Below are 16124 nucleotides of genomic sequence, written 5' to 3'. Positions count from 1 at the left end.
GCGCGTTTATGTGTATGTTCCCACCACGAACATTTCATTGGTGTTTGATGTTTCCCACAGAGTACCATATCCATATGAGAACATGTTCACTAACGTTTTGCGCGGCAGTGTGGACGCGACTTTATCCACTTTAAACCTAATACTATTTAGTCGATAAGATATTGTCTACCTATATTGTATTTGACAGAACTTGAAACACTTAGTACAAAAAACACATGTCTGTATTGTCTATATCTACATACAATTATACATTAGGTCCTGTAAGATACAGGCAATTTGGTTCGGTAACTTACACATCGATTAATGATGTGAATTATGGTCGATGTTACCAATGTATTGCAGCAAATTCATTAATAACGCGATTCATATAACAGATATTTATTGCACGGTGTGTGGTTTAATTAATTTGGTAGTCGCGATTATCGATAATAAAAGTTTCCCCGTGTGTCGACTCGCCAAGAAAAAAGGGTTTTTCAAAATTTTAAACTTCAGTATACTATGTATAGCAGTCTCTTATATATAACATGGTATATAAGACTGAAGACACCGTGCACTGGGACACTCAGCGCTGCAGTGCACAACAGTGCAAGCTTTTTCCCATAAAAAAGCATTGAAAAATGTAAAATTTACACATTTGTAATTTTAAAAAACGATTATTGTATATTTTTTCGGTATAAGTGTACTTTACCGGGCACCCTTTTTTTTCGATTTTTTTTTTAAATCGATATTACGTTTAATGCTGATGAAATTTTGCTAATGAATTTTTTTCAGGTAGTCGACCCCGCTGTAACCGTGTTATTGTATAGTGCGCGCCTGGCCGTAATCGCGAACTTAAAACGTCTGTAACTCCGAAACTAAGTTCGTCCGGCAAAAAATTCATTAGCAAAATTTCATCAGCATTAAACGTAATATCGATTTAAAAAAAAAAAATGGGTGCCCGGTAAAGTACATTTGTTCCGGAAAACCATTATGAGAAATTAAACTGATGACAATAATTAAAATTCAATATTTTAATAAGATGAGTTAAAAATTTTGTTATCGGGTATTATCATGTTACTCATGACAAAATGTTGTCACGGCTAACTGTACATACCACCAATAGAGAAGATTGAAGCAGCCATTTTCCGCCATCTTGGTGGGAATTAGAACCTTATCACGCGAGAATAATATATGTTTATAACAATCACATATATTAATATATATATATATAATATTGATATAGTATATATATTATATACAGATGTATATTATATGCATTGATAACACACATAAATCCCACCAGAATGGCGGACCGTCGGCTTCAATTCTTATCGCTAGTTAGCAATCTAGTTTATTATATATATCTGTGTTTTTTAACGATGTCGATATTCGGACCTCTCTCTCTACTATCAGTCCATTTCTTTATAGGTCTATGCATTATATTTTTAAATGACCAATGTTTTTACTTTGTACTTTTATTAATACACATTTGGCAACATTGAGAACTTTGCTATTTAGTGTTTTGTCTACACTCTACAGTTTTATCACAGTTTAGGTAGTTCATTAACTAATTTGTTATAAATTATATAATATACTACGATAAGTTCTAGAAACAATAAATTTAAATTCGTGTTTTTTTATACAATTTTTGTATTTATACTTAGTATACTAAACACACTTAAATGCTTGAATGTGTTCATGAGAGAAAAATTAACATGTTTGGCTCTATCGGTAAGCTTGATGTCGATTCGGCCGGTAAGACACTTGTATACTCTATTCAGTTTAAAGATAAACTAAGTGCGAGGATTTAATTTGTTTTTAACATTTTTTTGGAATTAAGTTAGGTATTTTATGATTTAAATTATACTTGTTGGTAGAAATAAAGACATCAAAATGAAGATTAGGAATTAAACTTCTTTTTAATCGTCAGTTTTTTTTTCTTTAAGAAACATTTGTTTACTAAAATATAATTGATTACAAATTATTTGTTTAATAACTATTTAACAAAATTTATTTTTCAGAAATAACAGTTAATTCATTATATTTAATTATTATAAGTAAATTATTACACTTCCTACATTACTCTACTGTTTCAGCAGGAAGTCTTGCTCACAGTACAAGTGTCAGTAGTGACATATCAAATCGCACAAAAATGGATGTTGTCTGTGTTATTGATGTGGTACAAACTAGTAATCTGTCACACCGTAAAAGAGCACTGGAAGAAGTCAAACAAGCATGCACAATGGTTTGCGCTAATCTCTTTATTGTTTCGGTAATGTAACTTTTAATAAAATAAAATGTATAGGCATTGTTAGTTAGTAACTTACTATCTAGATACCTTTTATTTGAAATTCCTTCTGATAACATATAGACAACCAATCAAAGCACAGTGTGACAAGTGTTGAACGTTGACACACGCTTTCAGTAGTTAACATTGGCGGAGATCCGGGGGGGGGGATTGGTATACTAAAAAACCTTAAAACATAAAATCAATGCTTTTTAAAATAGCCTTTTTTTTTATTAAGAGATTTGTTGAAATATAGCATTTATTTTAAGTTTTAATGTTTTTTTCAAGGTTTTTAGAATCTCGAGCCCCCCCTTGATCTCCGCCAATGGTAGTTAACCCTTATGTGCAATATCAAGTGAAAATGTGATTAGCGCTCACTAGGTTAAGTTTACAGGCTCACAGGTTTAAAATACAGTTTGTTGGAAGCAGAAATTTAGTTAACTAGTGAACTAGGTGTCTATTTACCGCAATAATTACTTGTAATAAATAATGTATTAAATTATTTAGTTTTACAGTGATGTTTTAGACTATATGCAGAGTTTGTTTATAGATTACAGACATTGTCTTGGTGCAATAACATTACATTGTGCTGCAACAGCAAAACCCTAACTGTATAAGCCTATTAAGACAAACTCTATAATTAGTCCAAAACATCAATTTAAAACTGAACACATGAAATATTTATGTAATTTCATGTTGTAAGTTCATTATAGCTTCCATATATTATTATGTTTATAAAGTAATTTGTTTTTCTCGGAAAATTCCAGTTTGAAAAATTAGATTTTGGTGGAACCACCGAATTGGATACATTTTACAATGCAGATGTTGCAGTTGTAGACTTGTCTATGCAATTTCAACAGAGTTCACTATTTTACCATTTAGGAGTACGTGAAAGTTTTGGAATGAAACAAAATATTATGTTATTTAATGATCTAGATACGGAAGTCACTTTACGATTAAAGGTTAATAGTTTAGTAACTAACTATTTGGTAGTACTATTGATCATTTTCAAGATTAACTAACCTAACTATATTTTGTATTCATATATTTCCGCAGTTGTCTTGTGGTGCTTACACATTTCTTTCATATAAGTTAGCTGATTGTGGTTCATGTCTTACTACTAACCCCTCTTTTCAAGATGAAAGCGGAACTTCTGCTTTTGAACCAAGAGTACCTATTACTGTGAAGTTAAAAAAACTGCTCCAAGATGTTGAGATTCAAACTAAGTGATTATTTGTGTTCTTAGTAAATAAGTTATATCAAATTAAGTAAATACAAGTTTATTTAAATTATTATTTTATCATTTTTACAAAGAGTTCATATTAAAGAAAAATTTCTATCCGACTTGAGAAAAGCAAGAGAAAACTTTATTGGTGAAGAATTACATAAGACGTTACATATAATGAGAAAAAGACTTGATGATCCACATGTTCTTTCTGGTGATGTAGTGCTTAATATGCTGATTTCATTCAGAGATATACAGGTAAATTCATAGAGCATTTAAACTTATTTGATTGGTTCAATTTAATACTTATTATTATATATTACATATTATATTATATTATTATATATATACTTATTTTATAAAGGATTATGATGCAATGGTTCACCTTGTAGAAGATATACAAACTATTCCGAACAAAAAAAATTACATACAAACTCCAGTATTACGTTTTCTGTATCCATTTGCATTGAACAGGTATTGTAGTGTTTATATTAAGAATATAGAATTAATGTATATTTTACTATATCTCCAGTCTGAAATCTGAATCGTCTGGACCAAATAAAATCAATTTGTTTATTGAGGTACTCGTTATAGAGAAACCAGATTTTTTTTTAATCAACAATTGTTGTGTTAAAATATTAATTATAAGACTTAGTTAAGCCTATGGCGTAACTCAAGTACTAAATTAAAAAAAAAACAAATTATATCCGTGCCCACTCGTTTTATTATTGCATTATAAATGTGGGACCAATTTTAAATCTGATTTAAGCTGACGCTTTCTGATTGTTAAGGTGAAGTACATACTCAAGTGTTGTGGAGTTGTGCACATATTTTTAAAGGAAAACTTGAATTAAGTTAATATAAATTGCACAATTAAGCTAGTAGAGCAAGATCAGAGGCTTCATAAAAAAATCTGCGGTTGGCACAAGGTTAAACCAATACTTGAGTGTGTAAATAATCTGTTTATATAATTCTGTAACTTGTAATGTTTTCTACATGATTTAAGTCTTTAAAAGCTGCACTATTGCACTCGCTTCATTTGAGATCACCAGATCCGACAGAGTTTAATTTGAAATTATGCTAGCCATTTTTTGCGCAAGTGTAAATGACATGTTTACAAACAAGATGTGTGAATGAAACCAAACGTTTAAATCTACCTTAACAATCGTAGATAAACAGTTCATATTTTAGCTGTAATGATTTTAATTTTTATTGGCTTCTCAACTTGAAACTAAAAAAAAAACTTCTTAAATTTCCGCTCAACAAAGTACCTTTAAGGTACAAAACCTGTTCTATAATAATGCTACATGAAGAAATTGGTTCAGCAGTACAGAAGAAGTCGTGGTCCACACAAAAAAAAAAAAAATTGTACATCATATAGTTGTATAAACAATATCTTCTCAGCTACTTTTTGAAGTTAAAATTAGATTATAATAATAATTTTTAGTTTTGAATAATTTTTTGATTTAAGGCGTAATAAACCCGGGGACAGAGAAAAAGCATTACAAGTAATTGAACTGGCTTTGGAAAAAAAAGAAAACCACATACCTGATATGGTTTGCCTATGTGGTCGTATTTACAAAGATAAATTTGTTGAATCTTCATATAAAGATAAATCAGCTCTTCAAAATGCTATACATTGGTATCGGAAAGGATTTGAAGTACAGCCTAATGAATATGCTGGTATAAATTTAGCTACATTGTTAGTAATTGCTGGAAATGAGTTTTCAAAGTCTGAAGAACTTCAGCATATAGGTATGCTTTGCACAATTAATTATATTAATTTGACGTGCAAGTTAATAACATTGGAAAAAAAAATTGTATATATATATATTGTATTGCTTCATACTAGGTATGGTTTTGAACAATTTGATTGGCAAGAAAGGTAGCTTATGGTCACTCAAAGAGTACTGGGATGTAGCAACTTTTTTCGAAATCAGTGTCCTAGCTGAAGATTACAGCAAAGCAATACAAGCTGCTGAATGTATGTTTAAGCTTAAACCTCCAAACTGGTATGTATCATATTTTACACTGTAATGTATCTACTTTATCTATTTTATATAATATGTTGTGATATGTGCTTTCCTTATGTCATTATTTAGTTCCTTTTTTTATGGGGAAATAGCTTATTGTTATTAACCTTTGGTGAGACGTCTTTTCTGATAGCGATGATTGCTGCATGTCTGATAGAAGATGTTAATGTGTGTACCGCCGGGTCAATGTCATCAGGGTTTCTTAGAAAGATTAAGATTGGTGAAGTTTTTAGTAATTTGTGGAACTACTTTCCAATTAGTACATTCGATGTAATTCTGGCATTAGCTATATGAGGTTGTGTTAATCTTAAGGGTAATGGCAATTGTGATATGATAAAAATGTATGGCATTTAAAAAGATTAAACATTATAGGGTCAGTGTAGTTTGGTATTTTAGTTATGATAATTTTGACTACGTCGGGCAGTGGCAGTATATCAAGGGAGTTTTTGAAACAGAGTTTCCCTTTAAAAATCTTTAGCTACTAATAAATAATAATAGAAAAGAAATTGAGTGTTGATGGATTGTCATCAATAAGACATTTTTTAGGAAAATCAGAAAAATATGCTATTTCCCAAAGCATTAAATAAATATAATATACTAATATGTAAATAAAATTGTATGTTGCAAATACAACACTTGCAGTTCAAAAAATTAATAAATTAAAGACAAAAAAGGTTTTTCTTGTTTGATGTTTTTATTTTAGTAGGTATTTATAGTTTAAATTTTCAGTCTCCCCTGAATATTTTCCTACAGGCCGCCACTGAAGTTTGGTAAATGATTTAGGTTAGTAGGCTAGTATGTTGGATTATGTGGGGTCTAACCTTGTATCTCAGGTTAACTATGATCTTGCTATTATTTTTCTTCTCTTTTCCTAAACATACCTAAATCATGACAATTAAAAAAAAAAAATTGTGTGGGTCTCGGGACCCGCGGCAGAAGTGAAACTTCAAAACGGTGTGTTACTGAACTCGGTGTCATAAAAATTGTGTAATAAAAGATATGCTAATGTAAAGACTGTATATTAATTCAAATAGTATTAAATTGGAAAAAACAAAAAAGTTTTTTTAGTGGGGGTTGATCATTAACGTCTTCGCAACTTGAATGCATTTTGTACTATTCTATGGCAAATGCAGTGAACTTTCGTGCAAACGTAAAATGTCAGTGAAAACAAATCAACACACGCAGAATTACAAGCCATTTTAATTTTAATGGCGAAGTTTTAACGCCAACATACACTTACATATCTATTTAGATATTATAATCAAATCAAATATATAAATATATATGTGTGAGAGAGAGAGAGAAAGAGAGAAAAAGCTGAAAAAGTGGGGGAACTCGTACAATATTGTATACAAAGATCCGCACAAAAGAGAATAAAAGAAAGCCAGGCGTTACTGTATATCTATATGTATCTGCGTTCGCTCGTTTCACGGGTTAATTACCCTTACAACGCACCTAAAAAAGTTTCACTTCAAAAAAAAATTATTGTTTAACAGGTACTTGAATTCAACAGTAGGAAATATTTTGCTAATCAGTAGATTCCGTAAAAAAAGTGAAGAAGTTGAAACAACAGCTGAAGAGCAAATTTTTAGTTTCTGGATGGATTATTTCGTTGAAGCTACCAAAACTGAAATTGATGATAGTATTCGATTTCCAGTGAGTAAAATTTGTTTTATTATAAATATTTAGATGCCTAAAATAAATTGAATTACTATTTTTAGATATTAGTATTAGAACCTTCTAAAATATTTATGCCAAGTTATGTTAATGTAAATCTTGGCGCTGAGGAAAAATCAATACATGTTTGGAATTTATGTATGGAAAATATGCGAGGCAATTGCAAACAAGTGCATGATTGGTTATTTGTTGCCAACATGATTCGAGGTGTCAGGTACGTACAAATTTATTTTTATGTTTAATATTTTCTATAAGTAATGGTATAGAACCTTTTTCATTTTTAATTTCATTCACATGTCTAAAATGTGATTTTAGTTCATACAAAAGGGATGAGCGATGCTTATTTTTATACGTCCATGAAAACTCTGATGATTTTCAAATGTTTTTTCCTTCGTCTCAATGTCGACAACGTTTTTATGATCTCATCATACAAATGACCGAAGGTGAAGAAGGAATGATGACAAATTTAGATATTGATTCTACTGGCGAACAAATCAAAGTAAGTTTTTTAACAATGATAACTCATTAGTAGAAAATAATAATTTTAAATATTTAGTTTGAATACGAACTTGACGATTCTGAGAAAAAGATTGTTCTGGGTAAAGGTACATATGGAATTGTTTATGCAGCGCGTGATCTTAATACTCAAGTCAGAATTGCTGTAAAAGAAATACCAGAGAGAAACCTTGGGTATCTATGTTAAACTATTGATTATTTGTAGCCCTCATTTTTAATTATTAGCTTTATTTTTAATAAAATAATATTATGACCTAGTGATGTTCAACCTTTGCATGAAGAAATCAAACTTCATTCTCAGTTGCGACATCGAAATATTGTGCAGTATTTAGGTTCAATATCAGAAAATGGTTTCTTTAAAATATTCATGGAACAAGTTCCCGGAGGTGTGTATTTTTGTTTAACTGCTTATCTATATGTTACTCTATTTTTTTATTGCTATACAATTTAAATAATATGAAGATTAACCTAGGGTAGTAAACAAAAAACCCCATTTTTTGAGTCCATAATGTATACTTGTACTTTGTTTTTATGGATAAAAAAATACTAGACATTTGATTTGACAAACATTTTTCTATAAATTATTATTAAATGTAAAAAACTAACAGCTTGGATGTAACGATGTGTGAATAGTAACAATGTATTATATAAATTTATAGTAGAATATCATTAAAATAAAACTATTTTTATAGGGAGTTTGTCTGCTCTTTTACGTTCTAAATGGGGTCCATTGAAGGAAAATGAATCTACTATATCATTTTACACCAAACAGATACTCGAAGGCCTAAAATATTTACATGATCAAAAAATTGTTCATCGTGATATAAAGGGTGACAATGTTTTAGTGAACACATATAGCGGTGTAGTAAAAATTTCTGATTTTGGAACTTCTAAACGTCTTGCCGGACTTTGCCCAAGTACAGCCACATTCACGGGAACACTACAATACATGGCTCCTGAAGTCATAGACAAAGGTCAAAGAGGTTATGGTGCTCCGGTTTGTATAATTTCTATTGTAATGAGATATATTTACTTCTTATTTGTGATAATGTCACATAGTTGTTGTTTAGGCTGACATTTGGTCTTTAGGATGTACTGTTGTAGAAATGGCAACTGGTAAACCACCATTTATAGAACTTGGATCACCACAAGCAGCTGTTTTCAAAGTCGGTTATTATAAAATGCATCCAGAAATTCCACCTGAACTCAGTGAACGAGCCAAAAACTTTATACTCCGCTGTTTTGGAGTTGATCCTGATCGACGTGCAACGGCTACTGATTTGCTGGAAGATTTGTTTATGTCTGAGTATGATAAAATTTTAATTAAGCTATTATTTGAAGTTTCTATACAGATGTTGAATAACTATATTACGAAAATATTAGGAAGAAGAAAACTTCTAGAGCTCTTACTGCTCCACTAGAATTTAACCGTAGCATATCTGTACCAGCAGAAAAGGGCTTAAAAACCAACCAAGTGTCAATTGATCAAGAAATTATTAATGATAATGCAAATAAACAAAAAATTCCCACTGAAGATAGGTAATTGTTATAAATAATTAACACTATTTAATCTATTAATCAAATTGCACTATAATACAATTTTATTGAAGTTTGTTTTATGGTTGAGGTATTAAGCATGTTTTACAGTATTTTCTATAATGTAATATATTTAATATTAAAAAAAATAATATATTTTACAGTTGAAACTAGAAAATTGATTAATATACGTTTTTGTTTAACTTTTTTAATTGGGTTGTTGAAAAGTTATTTTACTCAATATCAATATAAATTGGTGATGATTAAAAATAAAAACCCCTTCTATTCTGAAATATTAATAGTTTTTCACTAAATTATTTTATAGTTTTTATCAAGTATTTCTCTAGAACAAACATGATTTTGAAGTCACTAGTATTGAATTTATCTGTTCGGAATAAAAAACGCAATTTTTAATAATATTTGCCTAGCATTATAACCATACAAATATTATTTTGAACTGATAAAATTAAAATTTGCCTTGTAACGTTGCTAATAACAAATGCAAAATGCTTCAGATTTATGCTACTAATGTGTTACTTAGTGAGGGCGCTTACATTGGAGTGTGTTTGTACACAGCTGGTTAACAAAATCCCAACCCGAAACAACCAAACGAAACCAGTTTCTCTCTCCCATCAGCTTACCAAACATGCTGCACCCTCATGACAGGTATTTCTCTTATCACATAAAAATATGTTAGTTAGTTTTTTTAATTATATAGCTTTAACATATTCTTTAATTATTTACATTATTGTGTATTTAGTTTTGATACACACGACGGCCACAGACGACAATCGTCGGGAACGTTAGTGTCTCCCGAAATCGACATGGGTACAGCAGGAAGTTCTGAGCATGATGGTTTCTACATGTTGAAAAAGGACTCTCAGCGTAGAACGACATTGGCTCGTGTCTTGGCTCATGACCAATTAACTCTGTGTAAAATTTGGATGTCCTATATTCGACGCGAGTTTGGCCAATCCATGTTGGAAGAAGAACACCTTGAAATGCTGATGAAGGGCCTCAGGGATTATATTACCAATCAAAACAGGAATGTAATTGAGAAGACTATCTACAATTTAAAGGATCAACTAGATTTTGACTCAAATGCTGTGCATCAATTAAACTTTTCCTTGTATTTATTTCAAGAAGCAGTATGGATTTATCATAAAAATGTAATTTTGTATATTTTATTCAGTTTTACTTTATACATTTTTAGGCAAAATCCGTACTACGGCTACATAAAATCAAACCTCATTGGATGTTTGCTCTTGACAATTTAGTGCATAGTGCAGTGCAAGCAGCCATTAATGTTTTAACACCGGGTATTTCATTAATTTGTTGTTTTATCATAATACATTATAATATTGTTAGGAACTAAATACATTAACCATTATTTACAGAATTTGGCGATATTCTTCCTGGCAAAGACATTAAACATGAAGGTAGTATATTCTCCATGACAGATGATACAAAAAATAGTTCCCCCTCATTTGGTTCATCGATAAAATCTCATAAAACAGATGATAGCTATTTAGAAAGTCTATCACCGAAGGGCAAACATGAACTTCATAAACGTCTACTTATGGTCCAAGCTGAAAATCATAGGTGTGCTTTATTTTCAATGTATTGATTTTAACAGTTTCTAATTATTAAGAACTTTGAACGTAATACTTATGTTTTTATTTAGCTATCTCGGTTTGAGAGGTTTGTATATAACAATCAGTTAATCATTTTATTTATTTACAATCATTGGTTTATTAAATTTATTAATTATTTTGTTATTCTTTCATCTAAAAACAATAGCATAATAAAGAATGAGTTGAAGACAAAATGAATATATCAAGCTAATGAGAATGTTTAAATGATGTGTGAGGTTAAGTAGCAGATAATGTTTAAGCTATTAGTAAAGAAAGATTTGAGGAGGATATAGCAATACTGCGGTAGAATTTAAGTCTTTTAAAGGTGGTCATTTATTAAAAGATAACAAAAATTTAAGAAACGGAAGAGTAATTAGATAACAAGAAGTAATATATAATTTACAGCTTATTAGTTTATTTTATCCAGAAATGCAAAAGTTAGCTATCTTATCACATTTTAATATATTATTTAATATTCATTATGTTATTGTTTCAGTTAAAAGTATACATTTAAATTGATTGGAAATTATTATGTATACTGTATTATATTTATAATAACATATGCAATTTACAAGTAAAACTTAAAAATCTTAAATGTATGAAATTAGGTTGATGGAAGAAGTATTAGAGTATCAAAAAGTATACAATACTTTATTGAAAAAAACATTAGAAGACCAAAAGAATCAAGTAGCTTTATTAAAAACTATCGCTGAACAAAATGCTTTAATTGTTGATTCCTGTGATGTCACAATTAATATTAGTGAAGAAATTGATGAAGACAATAAAGATCTCATAGAGTGGTTACGTATTAAAGGCATCGACGAACAATCAATTAGACGGGTGAGTATTACAGTTAAAGAGCTAATGTAATCGTTTAAATGCTTAAGTACTTCGATCATACAATCAAAAGTAATCAACACATGATTTATTTATTTAGTAGTTAATATTTAACATTTATGAAACTAATCTATACATGGGTGAAAACACAAAATATGAACAAACATTTGGAGCACCCCCTCCCCCTGAAACTTTTTGAAACTTACCCTGCATGTCCGTTACAATAAAAAGAATATTTTCTAATTTTTTTTTTTTTTCGATTATTTCGGCCATGGTCGTATAATGTATCCTCAACAAAAACCTGTAAGTTTCAAAAAGTTCCGCAAGGGTTTGCTCCAAAAGTTTGTTTGTATTTGGTGTTTTTACCCATTTATAAATGTGAACTGAGAATCTTTGTCACAAGTTGGCTCCGGAACAGCTAATCCGATAGTATGCTGGTTTATTTGATTTATAGAGTATATTGCAGAGCAGGTTTAGTCATTAAACGTAAAAAAAAAAACTAATCTAAACTAACAGTTTGAATAGAACTCAAACTCAGATGTCTTGCGTGTTGATGAGTTGCTCTTTCCTTTTAACTTCTACCTAAGTTGACACAGATGTGCATTTTCACAACGTGTGTAATATTATTGCCCAAATTTTTTTGGTATCTATTAATTTTCCTGGGCAAAGCGGGATACACGGGCAGCTAGTATAAAATAAATCGACCATTACTAATTTGTTTCGTTTATAATATAGTTGTAATTGATTCATAAAATTAATCTGTAATGATTTTTTCGTGATACATTAGCTCGTTGAAGCAAGAAATGTATTTGGGAGTGAAGCCAAAGCTTTAGCTATTAAGGCCTATATGTATTATATGGTATATATGTATTATTACAACTGAAAGTGATAAAATCACTTTCAAATAAACACTGATGCAAATTGGTAACGGTATACAAATATTGACAAAAGCATTGTATCTACTGACAATAATATGCTTGAAAATGTATTTTTAGTATCAGGGTGTATACGATGAGAGTTGACTACATTGAGGCGTCTAGTTTCAAAACTAATAGACATTTTTAAAATGTGTTTTTTTTAATGGCCACACTGTATGGTATGCAAAACTATTATTTAATATCATATAAAGATAATATAACTAACTCCAACTGTTTTTTGGAAAAGAACTAAAGAAATTGTTTGTTTGTGAAAATTTTCAAATATTGCTTATAACTGGTTTTGAAACTAGACTCTTCAATTGTCTGTCTATAATAATTTATTGTTGGTGTAATACATCGTAATTAAAAATATAATGAAAATATTTTCAATACCTATTGACTAGATTAGATTCACTCGCCAAAAAATTGACTACGGTTAAAATGTAACTTTTCCCTTTTAGCTTCGATGCGGAGTTGAGAAAGGTATTGTTTTTACAATGATGAGTGTTTTATATATTTTTTTTTTGTTTATGTGTAGACCCACAATATTTTTTAAAACGCTTAACCAATTTCTTCATGTAGCAACTTTAATATCTGTAGATCAGAAATCATACCTGAAAGGTACTTAATTGGACAAAACATTTTAAAAAATCCCCTTAAAATGCAGAAAAACAACTGAAAGTGACTATATCACTCTCAAATAAACGTTCAATGCGAATCTGTAATCATTAATGGTAGAGATAAAAAGAATAGATAAAAGCATTTTAATGACAATGTGTTAAATATGTATTTTTTGTATTGGAGGTATCCACCTTGATTAGGGTTGATCCCCTGCGTATAGTAATTAAGGATGTTACCCATGTATAGAAATAACTCAATAGATCAAAATTTGTATCTGAATGGTACTTTATTATGCCAAATATTTGAAAGCTTCACCTTTCTCTTTGAAATCGAAAATAACGCCCAAAAAAATGTACATCAATTTAAAATTACAGCGCTCTATAATAATATATTTTTTTAAAATGGTCTAATCAGTTCCAAATTTATTTGGAATATTTTTTTGCCATAGTACCACCGATAATAGTTGACAATCCAAACAAATATTATAAACCCTTTCCCCTAGAAAGGAGGGTGAAACATTTTTGCTTATTTCGCTTTTTCCAGAAATGTTTTAGGTCTAAAGGTCTGAAAATTAAACAGAAGATCTATTGTAAAAATGTAACATACAATTTTCTCAAAAATTATAGTCAAACTTTTTTTTTTACTAAGAAAAAACAAGGGAAAATGATTAACATTTTTATTGTGTTATTTAAAAAATTTAATATATAAGATTAATAAATATGCCATTCTAGGCAGGCACTGGCCTTAAGTTAACCCTGGTTTAGTACGATAATAGTTATTGTACTGTATGTAACATATTAGCTAGTATTAAACATTGCACTTAATCCAGTATATTAAAATTATAACTAGAATCTATTCACAATTCACACCCTAATGTACCATACTCTAGAAAATATACATAAATATAATGTAATTATAAATATACGTAATTATTGTAGCTTCGATGCATATCTAAAAATAAAAATAAAAATAGATTAATTTTGTGTTTTGACACGCAATATCTTTTAAACCGCTGAACCAATTTCTTAGTGTAGCAACTCTATAGATCAGAAATCGTACCTTAAGGGTACTTTATTTGGCCAATACTTTTTAAAGTTCACCACTTACCCTTCAAAATCGAGAAGAAAACCTAAATAAAATTTTTTAGGTTCAAGGTCTAAAAATTATACCGAAGATAGTAGTTCCAAAATTGTATAACACCAAATAGAAAGGGAAAAATTACAGTTTGACTATGGTTAATTGTCTTTTTTTTAGTTGCTATGCCTGAATGTCAACAATTATATGAAAACATTTTCTTTATATTGTGAATTAAGATAAATGGGTAACGTCAACAAATTATTATAGAGAAACGATTTTGTATCTACCCTTATTGTATCCTAATATTAAAAATACCCTATTAAGTATATTACTGTTATTATAATTCTTTTATCGTTATTTGTATTTTCACCATCTACAGATTAGCATTGAAGCATTTATTTGAAAGTGATTTTTATCACTTTCAGTAATAATAATTCCTGTAGTTTTGTGATCTTCCCTGCCCCAATATGCTTTGTCCCCACTATTTCTCGACCCCACTGAACTAGCTTTTTTCAACTAGCTGTTACTTCTAACTAATTTTAATAAATAAATAAATTTATTTTAATTGCTTATAGATAGTTTATGAACAGTTTACATTTGATGATTTACTAAAAAACGTCACTAGAGAAGATCTTAGAAGCCTAAGTTTGAGGTATTTTTTACTAGCTGTGTTCACCAAAAAGGCATCTTGTTTCTTTAATTAATTTAATATTTATTTATTTTGGTTTAGACGCGGTGTCGAGTTGAAACTATGGAAAGCAATTGAAAGACATAGATTATTGAATGAGTCTTCAAACCCAGATGGAATTACGCAGCATATGATTAACCATTTAAATAATAACTATGTTGAATAGTTACCACTCATTAACCTGTATAATTATTTTAGTAGGTATATCTTATTATGTACATTTAATTATGTGCAATAATGTTTTTGTTTATCCATTACAGTAATAAATCTAATATTGGTTTTATAATTATTACTTACATAACTATAGTTTAAAAGTAATTTATTACAATAAAACTATTTTTGGTATATTTTCTACGCCACTTTTTTATTCATGGTTGATGAAATATCATATTTATTTGTCTATTTAATAGTAACTGCTAGACAGTCAAATTTTACATTTGTTAAAATCATAATTAGTGTAATACAATTATGATGAAAATTAAAAGTTTTAACTAGCTACGGAGTTTTGTTTTTTATCTTAGATTATTCAGTGAAATTTTAGACTTCATTGATATCAACTATTTCAGTAAAAGTAATAAATATATTAATGTGTCAAAGGTTTCATACTTAGATAAATATAATTATACTTTTGACTTTAAATCAAAATTATTACACAATTATACTGACAAAATGTATGGCAGGCTTAAAAGAAAACAAATTGCAAAATCTATACAATATAATTTAGGTTTAAGTAGTATAGATTTAATACAATTTTTTTACTCAGACTTAGATTTTAAGAAAATTATTTTGCTTAAAATGATACTATATAGCCAGGGAAGAGTAAATAAAGTTTACTTCTTTCCAGAAATTCGAGAAAAACTCCCATTTATTGACATTTAACATTAACATTAATTATTAGCAGTTTTAATAGTTTCACTCTTTGAAATATTTTATATCAAGTAGTAATTTCAAAAATCTGAAATTTTCTCAAAATTAGTGGAGAGGAAGTAAGGACGCTTTAAGGAGGGTAGTTCTAAATGCACGAAGAGACGCACATGAATATTCATCCAATCGACATACATAATCACTCCAGTGCCTCATAAAAAACTAAGACGACA

The 16124-nt window shown here is 29.4% G+C and overlaps 1 protein-coding gene across 9 annotated transcripts; it reads left to right on the top strand.

Annotated features, from left to right (window-relative positions):
• Positions 1-1467: 1467 nt before the first annotated feature.
• LOC126838208 (mitogen-activated protein kinase kinase kinase 15) lies at positions 1468-15381 on the top strand. Of its 9 annotated transcripts, XM_050572416.1 has the most exons (24): positions 1472-1734; positions 2076-2251; positions 2817-2964; positions 3034-3228; positions 3323-3492; positions 3581-3749; positions 3856-3965; positions 4963-5246; positions 5344-5503; positions 7021-7180; positions 7246-7415; positions 7517-7700; positions 7758-7891; positions 7976-8103; positions 8410-8714; positions 8788-9023; positions 9101-9256; positions 9830-9919; positions 10014-10401; positions 10467-10572; positions 10651-10855; positions 11496-11727; positions 14915-14991; positions 15070-15381. In XM_050572416.1, exons 4-24 carry the CDS (start codon positions 3112-3114, stop codon positions 15191-15193), a joined length of 3705 nt encoding a protein of 1234 aa, XP_050428373.1. In that variant the 5' UTR covers positions 1472-1734; positions 2076-2251; positions 2817-2964; positions 3034-3111; the 3' UTR covers positions 15194-15381. The 9 variants fall into 9 exon arrangements, with proteins under 9 accessions (XP_050428374.1, XP_050428375.1, XP_050428372.1 ...); XM_050572415.1 differs by lacking the exon at positions 2817-2964 and having other exon boundaries at positions 1469-1734; positions 14919-14991; positions 15070-15193; XM_050572413.1 differs by lacking the exon at positions 2817-2964 and having other exon boundaries at positions 1471-1710; positions 2079-2251.
• Positions 15382-16124: the final 743 nt, after the last annotated feature.

The sequence above is a fragment of the Adelges cooleyi genome, unplaced genomic scaffold, assembly GCF_023614345.1.
Source record: "Adelges cooleyi isolate 19-005CV unplaced genomic scaffold, UGA_ACOO_1.1 ACOO_flye_CR_arks_rails_tigmint_CR_PRNA_30, whole genome shotgun sequence".
NCBI classification, from domain to species: Eukaryota; Metazoa; Arthropoda; class Insecta; order Hemiptera; family Adelgidae; genus Adelges; species Adelges cooleyi.
The sequence above is the reverse complement of the archived record's forward strand: the minus strand, read 5'-3'. Positions and strand labels throughout refer to the sequence as shown.